Genomic DNA, 24117 nt, shown 5'->3' on the forward strand with positions numbered 1-24117 from the left:
CCCAGGGGCGAGTCGAGGGAAGGGGAGGAGGCGGAGGAGGGGCGGAAGGCGGAGCCCGGGCGCAGCGAGCCCCACCCCGTTCTCGCCCCACGGCTGGGCCCCGCCCCTTCCCCGGACCAGTGAGACGTGGGAGGACCGCGCGGGCCAGAGAAGCGGCCCCTGGCTTTCCCGCCAAGGCCCCGCCCCTCCTCCCGGCGCGCCCTCGAGGCGCCACCGCCCAGCCTCGAGGCGCCCCTTCTCCTCCAGTCCTGGGCGTCGGAGCCACGGCTCGGGGGCGGGGCGAAAACCGGCCGTGGGCGGAGTCGCCGGGGCCTGGGTGCGGTCGGGAGCGGGGCGGGACGCGGCGGGTGCTTCCGGTTTCCGGCCGCGGGGGAAGGGGCGGGGCCAGGGCTGCGGTGGGAGCGTTCGGTGACGGCGGCGGGGCGTGTGCGTCGGCCGTGGGAAGCTCGGTGAGCGTGGGCCTCCGGGCCTTCGGCGAGGGGCAGCGGCGGGTAGTGCGGAGGGGCCGCGGGGCGTGGGGACGACGGCCGAGCCGGGAGTGCGGGGACGGGGCTGGGGAGGGAAGTCGGGGCGGCGGCTGCAGTTGGGCTCCGGGGGCTTGAGGGCCTCCGCGGGGGTGAGGGGCGGTGGCGAAGCCCCTGGGGAGGGGCCGCCGGGGTGGGGCCTGTGGGGGGCGTGGCGGGCTAGGGCCGCGTCCCGGGGGATCGCGCGCGTGGCGCGCGGAGGAGGGCGGGTCTCGAGCCGCGTGGGCGCTGGGGCCGACCAGGGCTGAGGAGAGGGGCTCTTCCGGTTTCCGAAAAGACCGCTTTTTCTAGAACTTTCTTTGGACGGGGCCAGGAGGCGCTTAGTCGGGATCTGCGTTTGTTTTTGGCCCTGACTCCCGCCCGGTAGGAGTCGCTCAGCGGGGCTCTCTGAGGTACCTCGAGTTCTCCCACCTCGTGGGAGGCAGACGCGGCGTCGGAAGGCCATTTTTAGCCCCTGCTCGCGCCCCGGAGGGAGGCTGCAGGTTCTCTTTCGGCCCTGTTTGGGAAGGCTCAGAGGCTCGGCAGGGAAGGGTCTTCCGGTTTTCCTGGGGGGCGGGGACGCCGCGGCTCTGGGGAAAAGTGCGTTATCGAGATGCGGCCGCCCCGGAGCTGGCTGGGAAGGGAGAGGGCCCGATGGATGTCGAGAATTTTGTCTCGTCTGCATGATCCTAATTCAGAACGCTTTCTCGGGTAGGCAGGCCAACCCGAGAGTTTGCCCAACTCAACCGGGAAAGGAATTCTCCAGAAGGGTGGCTTTTAATGCGCGTGCTAGGAGGCAGGCAGCAAGTACCTCCGCCCTGGCAAACGGGAGTTTGTCAGGCCTTTGGGCGCCGTTGGCCAAGTGTCCCTGCCGAGTCGTGCCCAGTTTCAGCCAGTGGTTTGGAAAACGAGTGGAATGCTGGGGTAGAGGGTCAGGAGTGGCCGCTCGGCTCTCACGACTTCTGTCCCTTTTCTGTCCTGCCAGGAAACAAACTCACATCTCACTGCTGGAAACCTTCTAGCAACAGGATGAGTCTGCAGTGGACTGCAGTCGCCACCTTCCTCTACGCAGAGGTCTTTGCTGTGCTGCTGCTCTGCATTCCCTTCATTTCTCCCAAAAGGTAAGGCCCGTGGAGCAAGCGGGCGAGCAAGAGGGTGACTGCGCCGAGCCCCATAGCTTGTGTACGGAAAGCTGGGAAGACCCCGGCCTCGGGGCCACATGGAAACAGGTAGAACCCGTGTGGGGTTGGGGTGGCAGGGGCTGTGATAACTATTGCCGGCCTTCTCCACGGTTTTGCTTTGTCACGTCTTGCTGAGTTCCCTCCCTGGGCACCCTGCCTTCTGGCCTTCAGAATGCCCCAAAAGGAGGAAGAGCTGTCTCTAGTTCTGTTTCTGGGAACTGTGCCCTCCGCCTTCCCTTGGTCCCCAAGGGTTCAGGGGATGGCAGTGTGGCATCTGGAAGACACACACCGTGGGGTCATGTTTGTAGTTGATTTGGTGACTCCTGTCCTCCTCACTAGTCCCGCTGGCATTGTGTAGGAGCCTCATGAGCATTACTCAGCCAGTGAGAGGTGAAGCCATATTCCTTTTAAAGAACGGAGGGCCTGTTCGGAGTTAATTGGAGATTAATTTTTAATTGCAGGTAATATGCGAACATGTTCTGATTTTAATTAGGAAGTTACAAGTAACGGTAGTTCTTCACAGGTATTTAAAAAAAACCTTTTTAATCGAAAGATACGGACCGCTGATGGGATAAAAAGTATTCAACCTTGTCTAAGAAATGTTTTTGCCAAAGCCAGATCTGAGTCTCTTCACACTTCGTACGGTTCAGGGGGGAGATGCAGAGACAGAGGCCCTTTTGGAGCTGCGACCTGGGCAGCTTTGTAAGATAACCAACCTGGTTTCTGCAAAAAGTGGTCTGGGAAGGAAGACAGAAGAGGGTGAGGAGAAATTGAAAATACTAACTAAATGCAGAATCAAAACCTCATCAGTTCAGATTCGAACAAACCAAGCTTTAAAAAGAAATGCAGCAATTGGACTTTGGGACTCTGGCTCTGATAACGAGGGATTCTTGTTAATTTTCTTGAGGTCTGGCGATGGCATTGTGATTGTATTAGCCATTCCCAAAGGTGCTTTCGTGACAGAGTTACATCCTTATGTACTTATGGAAGGAAACGAAGAGGGGTCTTGGGTCTGCTTCACAATAACCTAGGGTGGTGGGAGTCTAGATGAACGCACTTGGGTCACGTGGAGAAGCCGTTTGAAGAAGTGTGCGTGTGGCCAGCGTTTTGAATATCACGTAGAGGAACGCAACAAAAGGTCCGGTTTTCGCTTCTCCTGCTCCTGAAACTGGTAGTGTGTCGTGTGTTAATTATACCTTAGTAATCAAACAAAGGTTTTGTTTCTTTCCCTAAAGATGATTAGCGTTTAAGATTGTGCTTTTTTAGAAATTTTTTATACGTGCACAGGCCCTTTTTTTTTTTTTTTCCTTTCTGCTCTTGAACAGATGTTCTAAATTGGAGCACTGCAGGCCACTGAAGCCGAGTCTTTTCAAGATACTCAGCCATTGGAGAAGAGTGCGGGACTGGCTCTGTTCCTGGGGCCCGAGTCCCAAGTGTGTTTGTTTCTTCAGCCTTTTTGTCTTCACAGATGGCAGAAGATTTTCAAGTCCCGCCTGGTGGAGCTGGTGGTGATGTACGGCAATACCTTCTTCGTAGTTCTCATTGTCATCCTTGTGCTGCTGGTCATCGGTGAGTGAGCCGTGGCTGAGGGCGGCCACCTGCCCAGACCCTTCGCCATGGCATGGCCTCTGCTGCAAGGCTCCGTGCCACGGGCAGCCTGCAGGTTGAGCTTCTCAGAGGAGACCACTTCGGTGCCTCTGTCTTTCTCTTGGGAAGAGGGTGCTGCTGACTGCCGGCAGGGCCTTTATTTTGACCAGCAGCCTTTATGCACTTTATGACAGCCACCTCACTTTTCTGGGGCGGCTCCTGAGGTCATTCCAGAACTGAAACCGAGAGAAGCTGGCTGGTCCTTGTTGACCTTGGTTTAAGCAGTACTGCTCTTGAGTCACACAGACAGGCTGTGAATAAGGAACTGAGCTACCAAAAGGGAGTGGGGCTGGGGAGGAAGCTGCCACGTCCTGTGGCTTGGGGGGGGACTGAGAGGTCTGGCAGTATATCCCAGATCTCTCTAGATGGGTCAGGCCAGGTCTCTCTGGGTGGTCCTTCTGGCCGTGAAGTTCCATAAACACATTGAGGTGCACACCAGCAGGGCTTGAAAGATAAGCTGGTTCCAGAGCATGCTCGGGGATGGGGCCTGGTGCCTTGTGGTGTTAAGATGGAAGGCAGGCATCTTGTGATGTGGTGGCGGTGTGATTGTTTAGAGACCAGAGGAATCAGTATAGTTCTCATCCGGCTGTGAAACGTGCGTTTCGCTGTGGTAAGTGATCAGTACGTCCCCCTATTTGGACTTGAAAGCATTGGCTGGGCTCCGCTGCAGACAGGGGTCCCGTTTCCAGAGTGTGACCTGCTTAGACTCAAAACGCTCTTCTTTCCCTTAGTTTCTGGCAGAAATGTGGTAGTGGGTGGAAGGGCAGGGGGCCGTAGTTCAGAGGGAATGTGCAAGGCTCCACCCACTAGCTGAGCATTAGGCATTTCCTTCCTAATGTCTTGGGGCCTGAAGGGATATGTTCAGGCAGGACTTCCTCTGAACAGGCCAGGTGCGGCCTACCCTTCCCAGCGGTGTAGGGTGGGTACCAGCTGCCCTCATATGCAACCGTGCTGTTCTTGAAATACTTGGCAGGGGCCCAGGAGGTAGCTCTTTCCAATCGAGGTTCTTTCCCTGAGTGTTCTGTGAGCACGGAGTGGGTAGGGAATACCTGCGTTAGCCTTTGCGCATTAAAAAGCTGGACTGTAGGGGCGCTTGAGTGGCTCAGTCTTTTAAGCATTTGACTACTGATTTTGGCTCAGGTCACGATCTCATGCTTCATGAGTTCTAGCCCCGTGTTGGGCTCTGTGTGACAGTGCTGACAGTGTGGGGCCTGCTTGGGATTCATTCTCTCTCTCTCTCCTCTCTCAAAAATAAACTTAAAAAGAAAGCTGGACTTTAGATCGGAACCGAGTGTGTGTGCTTTTGCTTTTGGGTGTAGGGTAGGGGCAAGAATGGGAGTGGCAGGGGCTATGCTGGGGTGCTCCCTTAGGGCCTTGCCCCTCTGCACCGGGCTCCATGAGTGCTCTCTTTTCTAGCATCACTGATGGGCCAGGGAGGCCCTTTGCAGAATCCAGTAGTTGGCAAAGGTGCTATTTTTTTTTTGAGGTCAGGGAACTGCTTGGAAGTTGTAGAGAGACACTAGCTATGATGACTGGCTGCTTTCTACTCTAACGGTAAGAAGTGTAACATAGAGAGGTCTGTGGAGGCTTCTAAAAATATAAACGTCAGTTAGCAGGAAATCCTAGTGGAAGGTGATGGGCGTAACTAGCTATAGCTTCAGCCCTGGCTGGACTCTAGCCTTATCTGGGAGGGGTCTGGGGCAGGGCTGGGGCTGGGGGTGGGCTTGATGAACTTCCAGGGTCAGCTGCCCTGGTCCAGGGGCCTGATACAGGGAGGGCAGCACTCTGTTTTGTGACTTGGGCTAGTGTGGCCTAACACTCCATCCCATCTGTTCCCTGCCATTGGCTATGGTGGTCCTTAGGGCGGTGGGGTTTCTGGATGCAAATGGTGGTATAGAAAAGTGTGTTTGTTTTAAAAGTTTATTTTGAGAGAACGCACGAGTGCGCATGGGAGAGGGGGAGGGAGAGAGAGAGAGAAAGAAAATCTGAACTGTCAGCCCAGAGCCCGATGCAGGGCTTGGTCCCACAAACTGTGAGATCATGATCTGAGCCAAAATCAAGTCAGACACTTAATCTGCTGAGTCACCCAGGAGTTCCAATGTGTATTATTTAAATCACAAAATAACACATTCTTAAAAATCCAGAAGTTTAACCCAGAAAGTTGAATTCCCTCCCCTTCCCCAGTATTCCATGTCTCACAGAAAACCATTGTTGGTATTTTGTTGTATGTTTCGACAGGCATTTTTCGTTCTCTTCTTCTAAGCTGTTGAACTGCCTTTTTTTAAAACGTTTTTGAGAGAGAGAGAGAGAGAGCGCGCGCGTGTGCACTAGTCATGAGTGGTGGAGGAGCAAGAGAGAATCCCAAGCAGGCTCTGCACTGTCAGTGCAGAGCCTGATGCAGGGCTAAATCACATGAGCTGTGAGATCATGACTTGAGCCAAAATCAAGAGTTGGATGACTGAGCCACCCAAGCGCCCCTCCACAGCATTTTTCCATGCTGACATCTTTGTTAAAACATCAAGTACCAGGGGTGTCTTGGGTGGCTTAGTCGGTGAAGCGTCTGACTTCGGCTCAGGACGTGATCACACGGTTCGTGAGTTCGAGCTGCACATTGGGCTCTGTGCTGACAGCTCAGAGCCTGGAGCCTGCTTCGGATTCTGTGTCTCCCTCTCTCTCTGCCCCTCCCCAGCTAGTGCTGTCTCTCTCAAAAATAAACAAACAGCAAAAATATATACGTATATTACGTACCACTTGGGATTGGATTCAGATCATAGTACACGCTATTCTGGATTGGTTGTGTGTTTTCCGTGTTGTCTTAGATATCTTTTTACAGCAATCTCATCCTTTTTAAAGATTGTGTGGTATTCTAACACATGGTTTTGCTGTAATTCAATTCTTTCTTTACAGTCGCACTTGTATCATTACACATTTATGCAAATGTTCGTGTAGGATAAATTCATAGAGGTGGAATAGGTGAATCTGAGGGTATGAACATTTTTTTAAGTTTATTTAGAGAGAGATTGCAAGTGGGGGAGGGGCAGAGAGTGTGAGGGAGAGAATCCCAAGCAGGCTCTGCGCTATCAGCACAGAGCCTGAGGCAGGGCTGGATCTCACAAACTGAGATCATGACCCAAAACGAGATCAAGAGTCAGATACTTAACTGAGCCATCCAGGCACCCCCAAGGGTATGAACATTTTAAGTTTTATGTCTTAGATTGGGCTGCTATAACAAAAATGTCATAGACTGTGTGGCTTAAACAACAGACATGTATTTTTCACAGTTCTGGAGGCTGGAAGTCCAAGATCAAGGTACCAGCAGATTTGATGTCTGGTGAGGGCCCTGTTCCTTGTTCATAAAACCTTCTCGTTTTGTCCTCACGTGGCAAAAAGGATGAGAGCGCTCGGGGGGGGGGGGTCTCTTTTATAAGGGCACTAACTTCATTCATGAGGGCCCCACTTTCATGACCTAACCCTTCTCAAAGGCTCCATGTCCTAATACCAATCCATTGGGGGTTATAGGAATGGGGGGTTATAAGGAAAGGGGGGGGGGGGGGGACAGGAACACACAGTTCATAACAAATAGGTATGTTGTTGTCCTGGTTGTAACTCCTGCTCAGTGTTGGAGAATGCTTGTTTCACGTTCCAGATGTAACACAAGGGTGCAATGTCAGTAAAGAGCACATTTCTTATAATGTGAAGTCAGCTTAAAAACCAGCAGACTCGGGGCGCCTGGGTGGCTCAATTGGTTAAGCATCCACTTCTTGGTTTTAGCTCAGGTCGTGATCTCACAGTTTTGTGAGTTCCAGCTCCACATTGGATTCTGTGCTGCAGTGCTTGTGATCTCTGTCTTCCCCTCTCTCTTTCCCCCTCCCCCGCTTGTGCTCTCTCTCACTTGTACTCTCTCTCTCAAAAATAAACGTTAAAAAAATTTTTTTTAATTGGAAAAAAAAAAACAAAACCCCAAGCAGTCTCGAACCAGACATTAAGAACCAAACAATGTCCATATAGTGTTAACTTGCTCCTTTCCCATGGGTGTCTGTTAACAGACCTTTCTAGGTAGATCTTTATGTGCCAGCTTTTAAAAAGATGTCTCAGGGGTAAGGGAGGAAAAAGCAGTAGGTTATTCCATTTCTACAATAATAGGCAAACAGATATGAGTATATTTGTAAACTGGGGCACTCTATGTCTAACAGTGCCGCCCAGGAGCAGAGGCTATTGGCGATTCAGTAGTTATTTGCATGCCCCCTGTGCACCCAGAGCTGTGCTGGGGCCTGGATGTAGAAGAAAAGATTTCTTCCTTAGTGGAGTTTGTAGTCTGATTCAGCGGAGATGGACAATAAACCTGTAATTAGGATAATATCAGATTAGGGTGTGTGTTACAGAGGAAATAGGGTAACGTGGCTGACAGTGACTGCTTTAGGTAAGATGACCAACGTATTATGCTTACTGGAGGTGATTACGTCATGGGATTCTTTCTCTTTACACATTTCAGGTATACAGGTTGTATTTGAATTTTTTATGAGCTTGCATTCATTTTGTAATGAGAATAAGACAGTTTTTGGTTTTTCTTTGAAGTTTTTTTTTTTTTATCTTTTCTCATGCCGTAGGTTGCCTTTTAGTTTTTGTCGATTGTTTCCTTTGCTGTACAGAAGCTTTGTATTTTGCTGTGGTTCCAGTAGTTTACTTTTGCTTTTGTTTTATTTGTCTCAGGAGACATAACTAGAAAAATGTTGCTGTGGCTGATGTCAGAGAAATTATTGCTTGTGCTCTGTTCAAGGATTTTTATGGATTCAGGTGTCACATTTAGGTCTTTAATGCATTTTTGAGTTTATTTTTGTGTATGGTGAAAGAAAGTGGTCCAGTTTCATTCTTTTGCATGAAGAATTGTCCAGTTTTCCCGGCACCATTTATTGAAGAGACTGTGCTTTTCCCATTGGATATACTTTTCTTCTTTGTGGAAGATTGACCATACAGCTGTGGGTTTTTTTCCTAGATTTTCTATTCTGTTTTGTTGATCTATGTGTCTATTTTTATGCCGGTACCATATGGTTTTAATTATTACTGCATTGTAATATAATTTAGAATTTGGAATTGTGATACCTCCTGTTTTGTTTTTCTTTTTCAGGATTGCTTTGGCTATTCCAGGTCTTTCGTGGTTCCATACACATTTTAGAAGTGTTTGTTCTAGTTCTGTGAAAAATGCTGTTTGTTGGTACTTTGATAGGGATTGCATGCAATCTGCCAATTGCTTTGGGTAATGTAGACATCTTAACATTTATTTTTAGGGTAATATTTATATAATAAAACTCATTACGAAATTTAGGAATGGAAAAGCTTGAGTCTTTTTTTTGTAATGTGTATTTTTTTTTAGAGAGAGAGCACACGTGCACATACAAGCAGGGTAGGGGCAGAGAGAGAGAGGAGACACAGAATTCGAAGCAGGCTCCAAGCTTGAGCTGTCAGCACAGAACCCAACGCAGGGCTTGAACTCACGGACTGTGAGATCATGACCTGATCTGAAGTCAGATGCTCAACCGACTGAGCCCCCGTGTGCCCCAAAGCCCAAGTCTTTAGCAGGCAGGCGCCCTCAGGGTCTTGACTCCTAGGACACTGGTACCTCCTCAGTGGGGGATTACCCTGGTTTATCACTGGGGCACCTGATGGCCAGTCCGACTTGAGCTAAGCAGAATCGCATGTTGGGGGCGCCATGGCCATTGCCAGCAACACTTCAGACTTGGTTAGCACCTTGATATGAGCGGGTTTGTGGTCTGTGAAGGCTGGGGCCAGGGAGCGACCTGAGAAAAACCAAAGGAGAGAATGGGTCTGAGAGCAGAGCTCTTGAGAAGGTGTCCCCCAAGGTGTGTGTAGAACAGGGGATAACTGGGGTGGCGGATGTGACGGAAGTGAGGTCACCTTGAGTCCTGCTGCGTCTCCCCTGGACACCCCAATGTCAGTAGGAGTTAAATGCCCTCACGTCTCTTCTCTGCTGCAGATGCTGTGCGTGAGATCCGGAAGTATGATGATGTGACAGAGAAGGTGAACCTGCAGAATAATCCCGGGGCCATGGAACACTTCCACATGAAGCTTTTCCGTGCCCAGAGGAATCTCTATATTGCTGGCTTTTCCTTGCTGCTGTCCTTGTGAGTGAGGGAGGGACAAGGGGCTAGGGGTTGGGAAGGGAGCCCTGGGCTAGCCTGTGACCTTGACTTCTTCAGTCTTTGGTCTTGAACCGGAGGCCTTGTCTGTGTTCTGGAAGCCACCAGATTTCCCCAGAGCCTCCAGCTTTCCTTCTGACCTTCAGAGGCAGTGTGGTGGTGGGAGATCAGTGACTGGAAGGTCAGAAGACTTGTGTTCTGTCTCTGCCATAACTTGCTACGTGCTCTTTTAGGGCGAAACATGCCCAGCTTGCTCTCTGCATATGGGTTGGAGTAAGTGAAGAGGCGTCGTACTCTGGGAGAGTATCTTTGGAGGCCAACTTAATTAAAGGGGCTAATTGAATAGGAGCCTTTTGGACATGGGCACCTGACCTGAGAAGAGTGGGCAGAAATGTCAGGAAGGGGCTGAGACCATGCTTATGCCCAGCGCCTTCCCCAGTGTAGATCTGTTACAGGAGAATATTGTGCTCCACAGCAGCCTGTGTGTTTCTGGTGGTTTTTGTTTTTTTGTTGTTTTGTTGGCGAGACCGAGTGCCTCAGTCAGGGCTGAGGGGGTGGCTAGTTGGGTAAGACCAAACTGATAATAAAGTACCTGTTTGAGTCTGGAGGCCAGTTTGCTGCCTTCTGCTCTTAAGATTTCCCATCAGAAAGGCCCGGCTGCCCTTGGGCGTGCTAACTGGCTGGGAGTAAACCTTGCACTCGGGCCAAGGGCTTCCAGAGGTTAGCAGGGTAGCGTGTGAATTCTTTAGCAGGGCTTTTCTGCCTCTAGTGAGCTGGATATCCTTCTTCACTGGGCATTAGAATGACTACCTGCTTGGGTTTCAGGTTTGCAAAAGAAAAGTCCCTTGTTCAGGTGACCTTAACCACTTCAGGTCGAAGTTGGAAGGTGGTAGGGCTGGAGCCGGAAAGGGCAGAGCTTTTCCAAGTGGTCTGTTGGATCACTGAAGGGGTCTGCAGGCATGCTGTCTTCAAACTGGAGAGTCCAGCAGCAAGAAGGCTGGGAGGATACATACCCTGGAGTTGGAGGGTTTTGGGATGCTCCGAAAAAGAGGCGTGATCTTGTGGTTTGAGACTGAAAGGGAAGCAGGTCCTGGGAGATTGAGTCTAACTGTAGGTGGGCCCCTGGGAGGAGGAAGAGTTGACTGTGTCTGAAGAACACACAGAGGCCTTGGGGTGTGGGGAGGGACTCCCAGGCCAGCTTACGTTTTCTGTGGAAGATAGGAAGGACAGAAAGAAAACTAAGGACCGCACCAAGAGAGCACACAGAGCTGTAAGAAAAGTGTCGTCAGGAAGGCGAAAGCCTGCAGTGAGCTGGATGGTGAAACACAGAAAGACCTGAGGCAAAGATAGTTACTTTGACCTTTTTATGTAAGGTAAGGAAAGGGCGGGCAGAAAGCCAAGGGTAAAGGAAGCCTTGGAACGAGAGAATGGAAATCCCAGGTGAGAGGCTTAACTTCTGCTCAGACTAACGGCATCCTGTCCAGAGGCTCTTTGAGGCCTTCTGCAGGTGAAATTGCTGGTCCTTGAGGAGCCACGGGGTAGGAGAGGTGCTGGGAGACTCCACACAAACACCCCAGTTTCCAGCCGAGGGAGAGGGCTGGTGAAGAACTGACTAGAGTGTGCAGGCCTGACTTCGACCTCAGTTCATGTTTTAGAAAGAGTAATAGCCTGTATGCTCTCAGAGAAGAGAGAGAGATCGTTGGTGACTGTGAACTCAGAGAGCATGAGTTCTGTCCGTCTCACCTGCCCTCCATCCATTTAGTGTGTCTGGACTTTCTCAGCACGGTGTTTGCCAGGCTCTCTTTGGATTCCTAGGGACCAGATGCCGAAGTGCGGTCAGGGTGCTGGCATAACAGTATGCAGTCAGGTGGGATCCTAACTCCCATGAGTAGCTGCTGCAGGGACCCGCTCCATTTGGGGACAGGCTCCACTCTCAGCCTGCTCAGCATTTCTCTGCGGAGGACACTTGGGGCTTGTCATGGTGAGCAGGTGCTGAGAGAGATGGGAGCTGGGAGGGCTTGAACAGCAGGTGGGTTAGCTGCCACTGGGAATCCACAGCTGTCTAGATGGGTTCACTAATAGGGCCGAGTCTAACAAGACTCGAGGTTTTTGTTTTGTTCTTGTTTTTCAACTTTTTTTTACTCTTTATTTGTTTTTGAGAGAGAGAGACAGCTCAAGCAGGGGAGGGGCAGAGAGAGAGGGAGACACAGAATCTGAAGCAGGTTCCAGGCTCTGAGCTGTCAGCACAGAGCCCGATGCGGGGCTTGAACCCATGAACCGTGAGATCATGACTGGAGCTGAAGTCGGACACTTAACCCACTGAGCCACCCAGGTGCCCTGCGACTCGAGTTTTTAGTGGGGGACACATTTGTAAATGACTGTGTAGGTTCACAAAGGGCGGCAGAGGCAGGGCCAGTCACGATCTCCTAAGGACCTGGGGTTGTGGCTTCTTGCAGCCTAGTGGCAGGTAGTGGCAGAAGAAGAGCTCTTAGCCCCCTGCGTGAAGGCTGGGGCTGCCAGGAGGGAGGTGCCAGCCTCGTTGACCTGTGTCGGCTGGTGCTGCCTGGAGGGTTGCATTTGGGACCCCACCTCTTGCTAGACGCTGGCAAACTGCAGATTTGCATATCTAAACTAACGAGATTAGAATTCAGAGGTGGTCACCGTGGAGGGTAGAGTGGTGCTTATTCTCCACGTTCTTTGTCTTTGAAGTTACTTTCCTGACGGTTCTGCTTTCATAGTCTCTTCCAGAGGGACCCTCCGGGACAGGGCTGTTCTGGCTGGGCCAGGGGCAGTGGGTAGCCAAGAGTGCCAGGCGAGTGAGTGTGTGCTCGGCTCAGTCCCCTCTCTCTGCAGCGCTGCGCACCTGGGTGCTCCAGCGTCATTCCTGCAGTTGACTTGTTGACATGGACAGTACACACTCAAGTCTGGTTCTGGGGATGTTTTGGTAAATGCCGAGTCCGGTAACAGCATCATCATCGGGATACAGTTTCCTTTGTAAACCTAAGGGGGCGGCTTCAGAGAAGAGCACTCCTCGTTTATATGCTAGGCTGTTCCCAGAAGGATGCACAGAAGTTAGGAGGATGGAGTGAAATTTGAGCTCGCCGTTCCGGTCTGCTCTTACTCTCTGCCCTATGAGCCATCTCCCCCACTTTGCCGTGACCTGTCCATTTTACAAGCACCGAACACTTGATCATCAAGTTCCCTTTTAAACGAGTCAGCCGGGACAAGAGACTGTGGTAGCTTCTCGGGCGTGGTTGTTCCGGCAGCCCCGGATCTCCTACCTCTCCATTGTAGCTAGAAGATGCTTCACTGCCCCTGCTGCACCCTCCCATGTCCCTGTCCAGTAGCTGATCCAAAAAGATGTGAGGTTGGTCTCGTACAGCTTCTTAGAAGAGGAAACGGTAACCCCAGGGATCAGTGTGGATTCCCCAGTTGCTCACAAATAGTCTGTGTAATTGTTTCTAAAATTTTCCAGAAAGACATACTCCTCCCTAATCTAGGGGTGAGGTCTTACACGGTGGCTGTGGTCCTTGAGGAACTTCTCTCTTTGCACGTAAACCATAGAAGTGTCTTGTCTAGACTTGACGTCCACATGACCCGTATACGTGGCTTGCAGGAAACTCAATAAAAACAAAAGTGTCATCTTTGTTACTTTTATTATAAAGTTATACCTGTTCATCACAAAATAAAGGCCCCCAAATAATCTAGAAGTGTCAGGCACCTGGGGCACCTGGCTGGCTCAGTCGGTGGAGCATGTGACTCTTGATCTTGCTTGGGGTTGTGAGTTCAAACCCCATGTCGGGTAGAGAGGTTACTTAAAAATAAAATCTTTTAAAAAAAATGTCAGGCGCAGGAGGGAGTGCCTCGTCTCATCCCCAGAGATGGGTAATAATTGGGATGTTTCCAGAGTTTTAAAATAACGTTTTACGTAACGTGTAACTTTTCTCTTACGGGTGCCGTGGGTTCTTTTGCTCTGCTCTGACTTGCCCTTTTCACTCAATGATCTATCTTCGTGATTTTTCCAAATGACTCACGCAGACTTCTCTTGTTTTTAACGGTCGTGTAGTCAGTCACGTGAGGGGACCATTGTGCGTTTAACCAGTTCCCTGCTCCCAGATACGTGAGCTGGTTTGAAATATTTAGTATTAGAAACCGCTTTCCCACGTCAGTCCTCCCAGGCGCTGTGTTCCTTTTTGCCTCTGAACTCTCTCGAGTCGTGGGAAATGGATCCGTGGTGTCCCGTTCCCCTGGCGCCTCGCTGCTCTGACCGCCTGTAGCCCAGCAGCCTCAGTAGGAACTGAGAACCTGGGAGCTTGTTGGAAACGCAGATCCCCAGACCTGCCCCCGGCCTTCTGGTGAGGGCCTGCGCTTGAGCAGGCTCCTGGCTGCTCCCCGCCCCGTGCACATTAGTGCTTGGATGGCACTGCTCTGGCACATCTACCCAAGCGCAGTACCCCAGAGGTCACCGGCGGATGGCAGTGGTGGCCGTGTCGTGCAGTTTCACTACCTGGGATAGGAGTCCTCTGTGTCTGGACACAGTCGAAGGCACTTAAAACACTTGGAGAGCTCTCTTGCTCTCCTCGTTTATCTGCTTGGTTCAGAAACCATGCTGTGCCTGCCCTGTGACGTTTGAAGCACTTTCCCCTTTGAAGAACGGCTGTCTCGTCTGTTAGCACCTACTGTGTGCCCTACGTGGAGGGCTGCCTCCTTGTATTGTTTCGTTCTACGTGTCTTTGTCTGTGGGCCCCTGAACATGTTGTTTTAATATTTTTAAATTCATTTTTTATTTTTTTACTTTAAAATTATTTTTTTAGAGAGAGTGCACACATACACACACAAGTGGGTGGGTGGGGGGGAGAAAATTCCAAGCAGGCTCCACACCCAGCACAGAGCCCGATGCTAGCCTTGATCACAACCACGAGGTCATGACCTGAGCCCAAATCAAGAGTTAGACGTTCAACAGACTGCGCCACCCAGGCACCTCTAAGAATTTTCTTTTCTTTTTAAGTAATCTCTGTACCCAAGGTGGGGCTCGAACTCATGACCTCAAGATCAGGAGTTGCATGCTCTCCCAGCTGACTCAGCGTGGTGCCCCGGAACCACTTAACTCCTGTCAGCTGTATGCAAACCTCCAAAAGAATGAGCAAGAGAGATCTCTCTCTGCAGGGTCAGGTTTGGTTATATTATGGCAGTTGCTTTGTGTGTTCCCACTCACAGTCGTCACTCAGCGGACACGTGAGCATTACTTGCCACGAGACGGTGCCGGGTCGTTGCCACGGAAAGGAGAAGACGACAGGCAGTTGGGGGAGGCCTGCACATGAGTAGCCCTTCCTGCCCTGTGTTGGAGTTACAGCTGGAGAGGATGCCTGGGGTGCCACGCCCGTACAGATCCACACTTAGAGTCTCAGCCTCTGAAGAAGGACTCAACATTGGGAAGTCAGGAGACTGGATCCCCCCCAGGTCAGGGCGTGGCTTTGGATAGGCTCCTCCCCTCTTGGCACTCTGTGTTCTCATCTGTTAAAATGAGGGCTTGTCTCTAAGACTGTGTGGCCCTGTGACCTCACCTCTGTGTGCGAGCTGTTTGTGTGGCTCATTAGGGTTCTGGTTCCGTTCAGACCCAGGAAGAACTTTAATAATCGGCTTTGTTCTGTGGGCCTTATCAGTGGAGAGACAAGTGGCCCGAGCCCAAGCTCACACCTAGTCTGATCCTCTGCTCAGATAGCCGCTCATCTGGTGGCAGCTGTCAATATCAGATTGTTGGTTTTCAGCCTGCCTCTGACTGTAGACCAGATGGTGGGCTGGTTTTTTCCCCCAAGTAGTTATTGCCCAGCTTTTGGTAGAAAGGCTCCTGTGCCGTTCATAAGCTAAAATCTACCTTCCTGCACGTCCTCCTTGTTAGTGTTGCTTTCACGAGTCTGACTACTCTCTCAGTCCCTTTCATACAGCTGAAGATTATTGCCATCTGGCAACACATAGTCCTTGGGGGAAGATGAGGCTTTAAATACATAAAATAAATTTTTTGAAATGTTATTATTCCCGTAACCGCTGTTGACCTATACCTTTGCTGTGTATCTTCCTAAGAGTTTTTTACACCTGATAGCAGCTACCACTTGCTAAGCATTCTGTATACCACACCCAAGCAGGGGTGCCTGGAGGGTTCAGTTGGTTGAGCATCAGACTTAATTTTGGCTCAGGTCATGATTTCACCGTTTGTGAGTTTGAGCCCCACGTCAGGTTCTGAGCTGACAGTGAGGAGCCTGTTTGGGGTTCTCTCTGTCTCTCTGCCCCTCTCCTGCTCACTTACATGTGGGTGCGTTCTCTCTCTCTCTCTCTCTCTAAATAAACATTTAAAAAAAAAAAAGAGGCAGGCTCTGGGGCGCCTGGGTGGCTCAGTTGGTTAAGCATCCGACTTCGGCTCAGGTCATGATCTCACGGTTTGTGAGTTTGAGCCCCGTGTCGGGCTCTGTGCTGCCAGCTCAGAGCCTGGAGCCTGCTTCGGATTCTGGGTCTCCCTCTCTCTCTGCCCCGCCCCTGCTCACGGTGTCTCTTTCTCTCTCTCAAAAATAAACATTAAAAAACTTTTCTTTAAAAGGCGGGCTCAACCAGTAGCTGCCATGTGAGAACTTGCATTTTGTTTCTACCAAGTTTATCATGAGCATCGTTCTAGAACAACTGATCTGCCTCTCCAGCATTATTGCGTGTCTAACCAGTTATCCACTGTTGAGCATCAAACCCATCTTCCCCCATTTTTCTGGTCATAAACCGTGAAAACACCCCTCAGTTGTCATTTTGCACGCACCTCCGGCCAGGTGCTGTGGGTCTCCTGATCCTGTTTGAAGCCTCTGCCTCTTTCGTTTGTGTTTGCATATGTTGCGCTGGCAGGTGCTGGCTCGGCCTCTGAACCCGAGGAAGTTCGTCTGAGTGTGGGGTGCATGGGTCAGATGTGGTGAGAGCTAGGGTAGAGGGCTTTGAGTGCTGCTTTCTGAGTTTGCACCTGACCTCCGTGTGGTAGAGGGCACTGCATCTTGGTCAGAGTCGCGTGTCCGTGTTTGACAACGGCGCAAAGGTTGGAGTGGGTGGGAGAGTCCAGATGGAGGGAGACCGGGTCGGAGTTTGTGGGAGAGCGAGCTGCCGGTGGCCTGAGGCAGGGCACAGTAGCAGGGGTGCTGAGGGAGGTCGGAGAGGTGCAGGTGAGAAGGGGAGGAGCCAGCGGGGTTTCTGAGGCTGAGGGGCTGGCGGTTGTGCTGGGGGCGCTTGCAGAGTGGCGGTGCCAGAAGATCCATGTGTTGGAAGGAAGGGAGCTGGCAGGGCTCGCTGGAAGGAATGAGGACCAGGCTCAAGGAGGCAAAGGGCGGCCGGTCAGCAGGATGGGCCGTGGGCGGCTTCGTGGACGGGTTGACGGATGGGTAGAGGGAAGTGCCGGCAGGGTGGCCGCTCCCTGGGATTGAGATGCAGCGAAACGGAAACAGATGCCAGGAGAGGTAAGACCGGGATAGAGACCCAGAGACTGCAGTGCAGGTTAGTGGATGTGGGGACCACGGAGGAAGAGAGCGATGCTCAGAAGAGAGGCTGCTCGTGGCACTGGCTCCGAGCAGGGTCAGGAGCACGTTGGGTGGCTGGAATTGGGTTGAGCACTCCTCGTAATTGGGGAAGAGGGCCTTGGGCTTAAAGAAAGCATCACATCCTTAAATAAGCCTACTCTTCCCTCCAGCAGTGGGCTGCAGGGGGTGGGAGCGGGGTCTGGGCTTTCGTCCCCTCTCTGCTGCATGGCGGCGCTGATGTGGGCAGCTGCTTCCCTCTCCGGGTCCTCATGCTCCTTTCTCTTTGGGCTGGGCCACAGAGTTGAGAACTGCCGTCCCAACCCAGAAGCCTGGAGGTGCTCTGCCATTTTTCCTTGTCCCGTGTGATCTGTCCCTGTGGGTTTTTTTTTTTTTTAATCCTGGTAAAGTACACGTAACGTTAACCGTCGGAACCGTTTTGAAGCGTACGGTGCAGTACTGTTGACGCTGTGCACGCTGTCGTACAGCCACCTTCCAGAACTCTTCACCTTATAGAACTGAGACTGTCCCCCTTTGATGGCCTAGGGATCCCACCTCCCGAGCCTGCCTTCCTCATCTTTGGAACCACTGCCATGGCGGCACTGCTCTCATCCCAGCTGGGCTTCCTGATGCCATTTGTGCCCCCGTAGCCCCAGACAAGTGATCTTCCCGACACGGAGAATTGATCCCACCACCCCCTCCTTTCAATCCGTCCCTCCACAGCACCTTTGGCCTAGAGACTTGACAGCCAGCTCCTTCAGGACATGACCCCTCCTTTGCAGCCTTCTATAGTCTCTGCCTTGGCCTCTATATGTCATGAGCTGGCTCTGTGGTTCCCCTTTCCCAAGTGTTTCTGTGGCATCTGCTTGGAAGCCCCCCATCCCCATTCTCCCCTGATGGCCCAGCTAACGCCTCCTGCCTCTTCATGCTTTCCTGAAGCTTCTCTCCCGACTCTGCTCTGTGAGGCCCGCTCCGCACCGTTCGCTGGCCTTGAAGGCTGTCCTCCAAGGCCCCGGGCAGCCTGTGAGGTGTGCCACGGGAACCTGGGCTCGTCTGCTGCAGGCTGGTCAGCTCTGTGCCGAGGGGCTGGGTGCACACCACGGGCTGGTTAAACCACTAGGGACTGAATAAGGCGTTGTGGGCAGGTGAGGACAGTTTTAGGCCTCTGTCCGGGTTGAGCCTGGCAGACTGCCACGGCAGGTGTTCTAGATTGGAAGCCCAGCTCTCCGGTCTCCTGAGCTCCCGCAGTAGAGACCCCAGGGGCGTTATGAAAACAGCGCGTGGACCCCCAGAAGGTGCGGATGGCTGTTGGCCCCGGCACCACACTTGGGTCCTCTGGTCTGTGGCAAGGATACCTGCAGGTTGCTGCTTAGTAAAGATTTGGGCAATTGCAGGCTCTGTGCAGTCTATTAGTATCTCATACCCCTTTCCTCGGTTCTTGCTTCCCCACTTGAGACTGGCAGCTGGCCATCATCCCTCTGGAGTCGCTGGGACTGTGGCCGCACGGCAGCTCCTGCTGGGCTGTTTTGAGTGTTCAGAGGGCCACGCTGTCTCTTTTTTTTCCTCTGCTTTTGCTAAAATGTCAGTCCGGGTCGGGACCAAAGTAGTGCTCACCATCCAGACCCAGGACCCCTGGACCCCACAACGTGTAACGACCTGAATTTGGTCCACAGGGATCTCTTGTCTTCTGTGTACCCCTCTGGGTTGGATTGTGTTGCTGCATTTAGTCCAGATGGGGCTACCCCTCTGCTTCTCTGCCAAGTTTCTCTCCTTAATGGCCACTGACCTAGGGGCTGGGTTGCTTGTTTGAAGCTGGTTGAGTCCCTGTTAACCCCCAGGGTAGAATTCATCCAGACCCTCTGAGGTGGGCAAGGGCTCTGCTTTGCCTTCAGGCCAGCCCTGCTTACCGCCGGCCTCTAGCTCTGCGGACAGTTGCTGCCTGCGTGACTACCGGGGCTTGTGCTGAAGGTGAGGGGAGCCGAGCCGCCTGCCTGTGCCGGGCAGGGGCCCGCGTCCGGCCTGGGCTCTGCTGCTCTGCCCTGACCGTTGGCCGCTTCCCCCTCCCCCCGTAATGACCCGTGGCGGCCCTGAGAGGCAGGCTGCTGTGACCATAGTGGGCTTGGGCATCGGATATGGCTTTGGAAACCTGGGTCTGTTCCTGGCTGTTCGGTGACCTCGGGTAAGTCACGTAAGCAACTTCCCTGAGCCTTTCCCCGGATCTGTAGCGCGAGGATGAGGGTACTCCTTGTGTGCTTGGGGTGGGGGTTGAGGGGATTCAGGAGATGTTCTCAGCCTCGTTTCTGGCACGTAGGGAGTATTTTGTAAATAGTAGCTGTTCTCCGCATCACCTCGAGGAGGGCTAGACTCTTGTGGGCTTTTCCTCACTGTGCGGTAGGCTGTGCCAAGCCCAGGTGGAGAGTCAACGAGAAGGCCCAGTCTTGGTCCTCAGGGACCTCGTGTCCCTGGTCGGGCACGGGGCTGGTGCAGTGGAGCAGGAAAGGCACTGCAGCCGGAGCAGAAGGTCGGGGGAGGGCATCCTCAGGGCACCCAGTGAGGTGGTGCTCGGGGGCTCCCAGCCCGGGCCAAGTGCTGGAACCGCCCCGGCTGCTGCTCTTTTTCTTGACCATTCATAGAGGCGGACTAGGAGTCTGGCCGTGCCCCCGCCCCACTGCCCCAGTGCCCCAGTGCCCCAGCGCGATTTCAGCAGCGAGCGCCTCATGGCCGCTCCCCACTGCCAGGGTCCCCTCGCCGTGGATTACTTTGAAGCAAATCCCAGGTCTCATGTTTATGGGCAAAGCAAGATTTAGGTTTGTCTCTTTGCAAAGAGAGGAACTTAAAGTCATAAGCAATAGTAAGGACTTTATGGTAACAGCTTTGTCACGTAATCTTGTTAGTGACTATTCACGTATTCTTGATTGTCTTGTAGGTTTGGGGTTGGGTTTTTTTTTTTTAATTTTTTTTTAACGTTTTTATTTATTTTTGAGACAGAGCATGAGCAGGGGAGGGGCAGAGAGAGAGGGAGACACAGAATCTGAAGCAGGCTCCGGGCTCCGAGCTGTCCGCACAGAGCCCGATGCGGGGCTTGAACTCGCAGACTGAGATCATGACCTGAGCCAAAGTCGGACGCTCAACCGACGGAGCCACCCAGGTGCCCCGGGGTTGGGGTTTTTTTATAGTTTGTTTAAATTGGTATCTAGGTGAGGCAACTGAGGGATTTTTAAAATCCTGATGCTCAGGCCTGCTGAAAGATGGAGTGATTTAGGTGGCGGCCTTGTCACAGAAGGCCAGGCACGGCTTTGGTCCTCAGTTCCTCTTGCCCTGCTGCTCTATCGGTGGCTGTATTGGCTGCGGTCGTTTTTCTGAGGGTACGAACAGATCTGGACACCTGGACACCGGGACAGCACTGCAGACCTGGACACTGAGGAAGTCTTATGGACGCGCCCCCTCCAAGGCCCACTCCGCCCACTTGTAGGGGCATGCAGTGTCCTGTGGGTGCTGGGCCAGGAGGGGCTCTGGTGGAAGGGCTGTGCTGAAGCAGGAGACAGGGAGTTCTTCACACACTGTCCCAGCAGGACCGTCTGACGTGCCTCGGAAAAAGCCTCGCGGAACAGGCGTCCACTTTTAAAATCCAGATTGTCTGCTCAGCTACTTGATTTGGCCTGAAGAATTCCCTTCCTTGTGCCTCTAAAAGCAAACGGTGAATGATCTCCTCCTTTGGGGCAGAGCACCAAGTGCGCAGAGGTTCCTTCTTCTGGGCTCCAGGGTCATGGAAAGCCTGGCCTTCCAGGAGGGCCCCTTTCCGAGGCAGAGGGTGTGGGAGCCGGGAGCAGGGTTCTGGATGGAAAGGGACCAGTAGGGCTCCCTGCACTGCCCTCTACCAGCTGTCTGCAGGGTGGAACTGCTCGTGCTGCCAGAGCGTGCTGGTGGCACTGAAGAGCTGGACTTGGCCATTTAATGTCATTCTAATTCATTTAAACTGAAAAGGACATGTGGCTGGTGGCCTTCGCACAGGACTGTGTAGCTGAAACCACTTCTCATCCTTTAATTCGATGCCCTGGTCCAAGCATGTTTCCCACGCTCCCAGCGCGGCACATTGCCTGCTGGAGGCACTGCCTTGTTTCCTTTGGACTTTAGTTACTACCGTGCTGGGCACATCCAGGGCTGACGGCTCCCTCCCTCCCGCTCCTTTGACTTCTGCGGTCACCAGGTGGACCACCGGCATGTTTGAGTCCTGGCTGTCTGCCCTCATTCAGTTGCTCTCTGTTCTCCAGGTTACACAGAACCTATCAGCTGGTTGCAAGAAGGCAACACGATAGCCCCCCACCCCCAGCAGCACAGCTCGCTCCTGTCCGTTGCTTCTCTTTAGTTCTATGGGGTGGACAGCCACATGCTTCCACCCGGGTCCCCTCTAGCTGGCTTCACTGGCCTCAGGGTGGGCGAGCACCACCTGGCTGTTGCTATAGGCGCTGGCATTTACCCTGACCCTTGTGCCCTGCCTCCCCATTTTCTGTAGTCTCTGTGCTTGAGGGCTAAGAGGAAGGTCAGGCACATATGCAAGGGTGTTCACGCGTAGGCCCTCTGGAACGACTGTCCTTGGATCTTGAGTCAAGTCTTCCTGCTGTTTTCTAGGCCTTCTTTTCATGACTCCAGGCTTCTTAGGGTGTGAGTTTCCTGGGGCCGCTTCTGCACTGTTACTTTCATTCTACTTTCCCCGAAGCCTTTTGCTAGGGCATCACCTGGCTTTTGGTTCCTCTCCATGATGGCCTTTTCCTCCTGTATGTTTTTTCCTGGACAGGTGGGCAGGCTGGGGTCACCCAGAATCCACCCTGTGGAGCTCCTTTCTGGCGCCAGGCTGCAGTCAGTCTGGAGAGTCAACAGGTGGCACTGTGACACTAGCTTGTGCCCACTTGTACAGGGGCAGCGGAGTGAAGGGGAGTTGCCTGCCTCCTTGTCCCCATAGTGGGGTCCTGGTGACCCAGTGATGCAACTCACCCGAGGGCATGGCACCAGGAGATGCCTGGTAAATGCTAAGTGGGCAGGATCAGCAACAGGGTCATGGGGGGCGGGGAGGGGGTTGCCACAACCATGGAATATTCCATTTGGACCTTGGGAGGACCCTCCCCTTGCTTGTACCCCACTTCCTGTTAAGCCCCTGTCTGCCTCCCCCATTTGCCCAGAAGAGGGACACAGGATTGGTGCAAAGCACGTAAGAACCATGTCTTCCCCACTTGATATGGTTGGCACTGTTTCTTTAGTGTCCACACAGAGAGTCTGTTTCTCCCGCGTTCCCTGTTTACTCAACCTTTTATAAAAGCACGAGAGCACTGCTCAGTGTCCAAAAACATTTTATAAGAAAGCTGAGTTGAATTCAGGTATTTGGGGATGACGTTTATCTGCCAAGGAGACATCTGGATTTTCTTAAGGTTTGTGTGCCGGCTTTTCCCCTCTGTCGCTGGGTGCATTTATTCCGGACGCTGGGCCTGTCAGCCTTGTGCCTTTGGGAAATCCCTTTGGCTCCTGGGTTCTCGTGTGTTGTCCAGACGTGGATGGCTAAGAACAGTCACGTGCCTGCATCATAGTTCTTGGGCAGTGGAGCAGAGTGTGATGGAGGGTAAGGGGCAGGAGACAGAAAAGAGTACATCAGTCTTTTGTCCTGCCTGGCATCTCTTACTTAGGCTATTGAGATTTGGAGATTCTGAAGCTGAGCTCTTCTCCCGTGTCTGCTCTGTCCTGGGTCTGGGGCCTGATGGGAGACGCAGAGCACTGAGGGAACTCATAAAAGAGCACATTGGTGTGCCATGAAAGGCCGCGGGGGTAGTGGCGCAGCTGGATCTTGACGGGCAGGTTGGAGGCAAGAACTCGGGCCCAGTATGCGGGGGCACTTCCAGAAGGCCAGCTCCTGGGCTCACTGCTCTTGGCTTGGCCCTGGGCCCCCCGGCTTTGGTGATGAGTGTTTTTCCGCCTGCCTCTTAGCTACCACTGCAGTCACGAGCCTGGCTTGCTCATCAGCACGGTCTTACATGGCATCTCTCCACCGCTGTTTCCCGTCACCCTATTGCTCGACTGAGTGGCAAGTTCTGTGCCTGTGTCCTTGTCAGTGTGGCTGGGTTGAGGGACAGTGGAGTTGGGCGGGGGGGAGCCAGGGCCCCAGGGAACAAATGACGATTTGGAGAGGTGGTAAGGGGGAGAACAGAGTGACAGCAGCGTGGCCACGCAGCACGGCCACGTGGGGGTGTGCAGAGGCGCTGTGGGAGAACCAGGAAAGGAGGACCCAGGAGGGTCAGGAAAGGCTTTTTGGGAAGGTGGTGGTTGAGCTGGATGTGACTCGGCGGTGGGCGTTCTGAGGCAGAAGAGGAAAGGCTGCTGCAGGCTGGGGTGCGGTGGCATGGAGAGCAGGCGAGCGAGAACCTGGCGTGTTCCAAGAATGCCTGGCCATTGGGTGTTACTGGAGCAGAGCCTCCGTGGGTGGTGAGGGGAGAGGGCCCACGGTGGGTCTGGCATCCGAGGGCTTGAAGCAGAGGGGTGACATGATCAGATTGTCCTGGAGAAAGACCACTCTAGTTTGCTTCTGGGGTGTGGATTGCAAAGTCGGATGGTCGTGGATAGGGAGGAGGCTCTCAGGAGCTGTTAAAATCACCCAGGGAAAGGAGTATTGAGGCCATCGCCGTTGGCAGTGGGGACGACTGGGAGATTGTCTGGAGGTGACGTGGACGGGACTGGGTGGGGGCTGGGGGTGGAAGGAGAAGGGTGCAAGGTGCTGTGCAAGCAGAGTGTGGGTAGATTGGCAATGTCCTTCACAATGGGGTGCAGGGACGGCCCGCCCAAGGACATGCTGAGCGGGGCTTGTTTCGGGGCCCCTCTGGAGCCGCCCTTTAGTAGGCAGTTAGATGTAGGGGTTTAGCGTGAGATCAACCCCGTTGGTGGTGAGTTCAGTGGGTGGTGAGGGTTGCTTGAGTCCGAGGCAGGAGAGACTCCCACAAGGAAGGCAACCTGTCAGCTGCACCGAGTGCCACGAATAAGCGCCCCAGGGATTCCAGGGCACTCCTTTGATCTGGTGGTTAGGCCAGAAGCTGTCCTGCCCCTGACTTGGCCA

General features: G+C 53.0%; 1 protein-coding gene across 3 annotated transcripts in view; it reads left to right on the forward strand.

The window, feature by feature from the left end:
* Positions 1 to 349: 349 nt before the first annotated feature.
* BCAP31 (B cell receptor associated protein 31) overlaps positions 350 to 24117 on the forward strand; it is a 29534-nt gene continuing 5766 nt past the window's right edge. Inside the window, exons 1-4 of one of the 3 annotated variants that reach the window (XM_040467481.1) lie at positions 350 to 449; positions 1489 to 1624; positions 3153 to 3253; positions 9324 to 9471. In XM_040467481.1, the coding sequence (XP_040323415.1) occupies positions 1533 to 1624; positions 3153 to 3253; positions 9324 to 9471 (341 nt within the window). In that variant the 5' untranslated portion in view covers positions 350 to 449; positions 1489 to 1532. Of the gene's footprint in view, positions 450 to 469; positions 492 to 892; positions 917 to 1488; positions 1625 to 3152; positions 3254 to 9323; positions 9472 to 24117 lie in introns of those variants that run through there. The other 2 variants (XM_040467483.1, XM_040467482.1) reach the window with 2 other exon arrangements.

The sequence above is a fragment of the Herpailurus yagouaroundi genome, unplaced genomic scaffold, assembly GCF_014898765.1.
Source record: "Herpailurus yagouaroundi ecotype Mexico unplaced genomic scaffold, PumYag 67493, whole genome shotgun sequence".
Taxonomy (NCBI): Eukaryota; Metazoa; Chordata; class Mammalia; order Carnivora; family Felidae; genus Herpailurus; species Herpailurus yagouaroundi.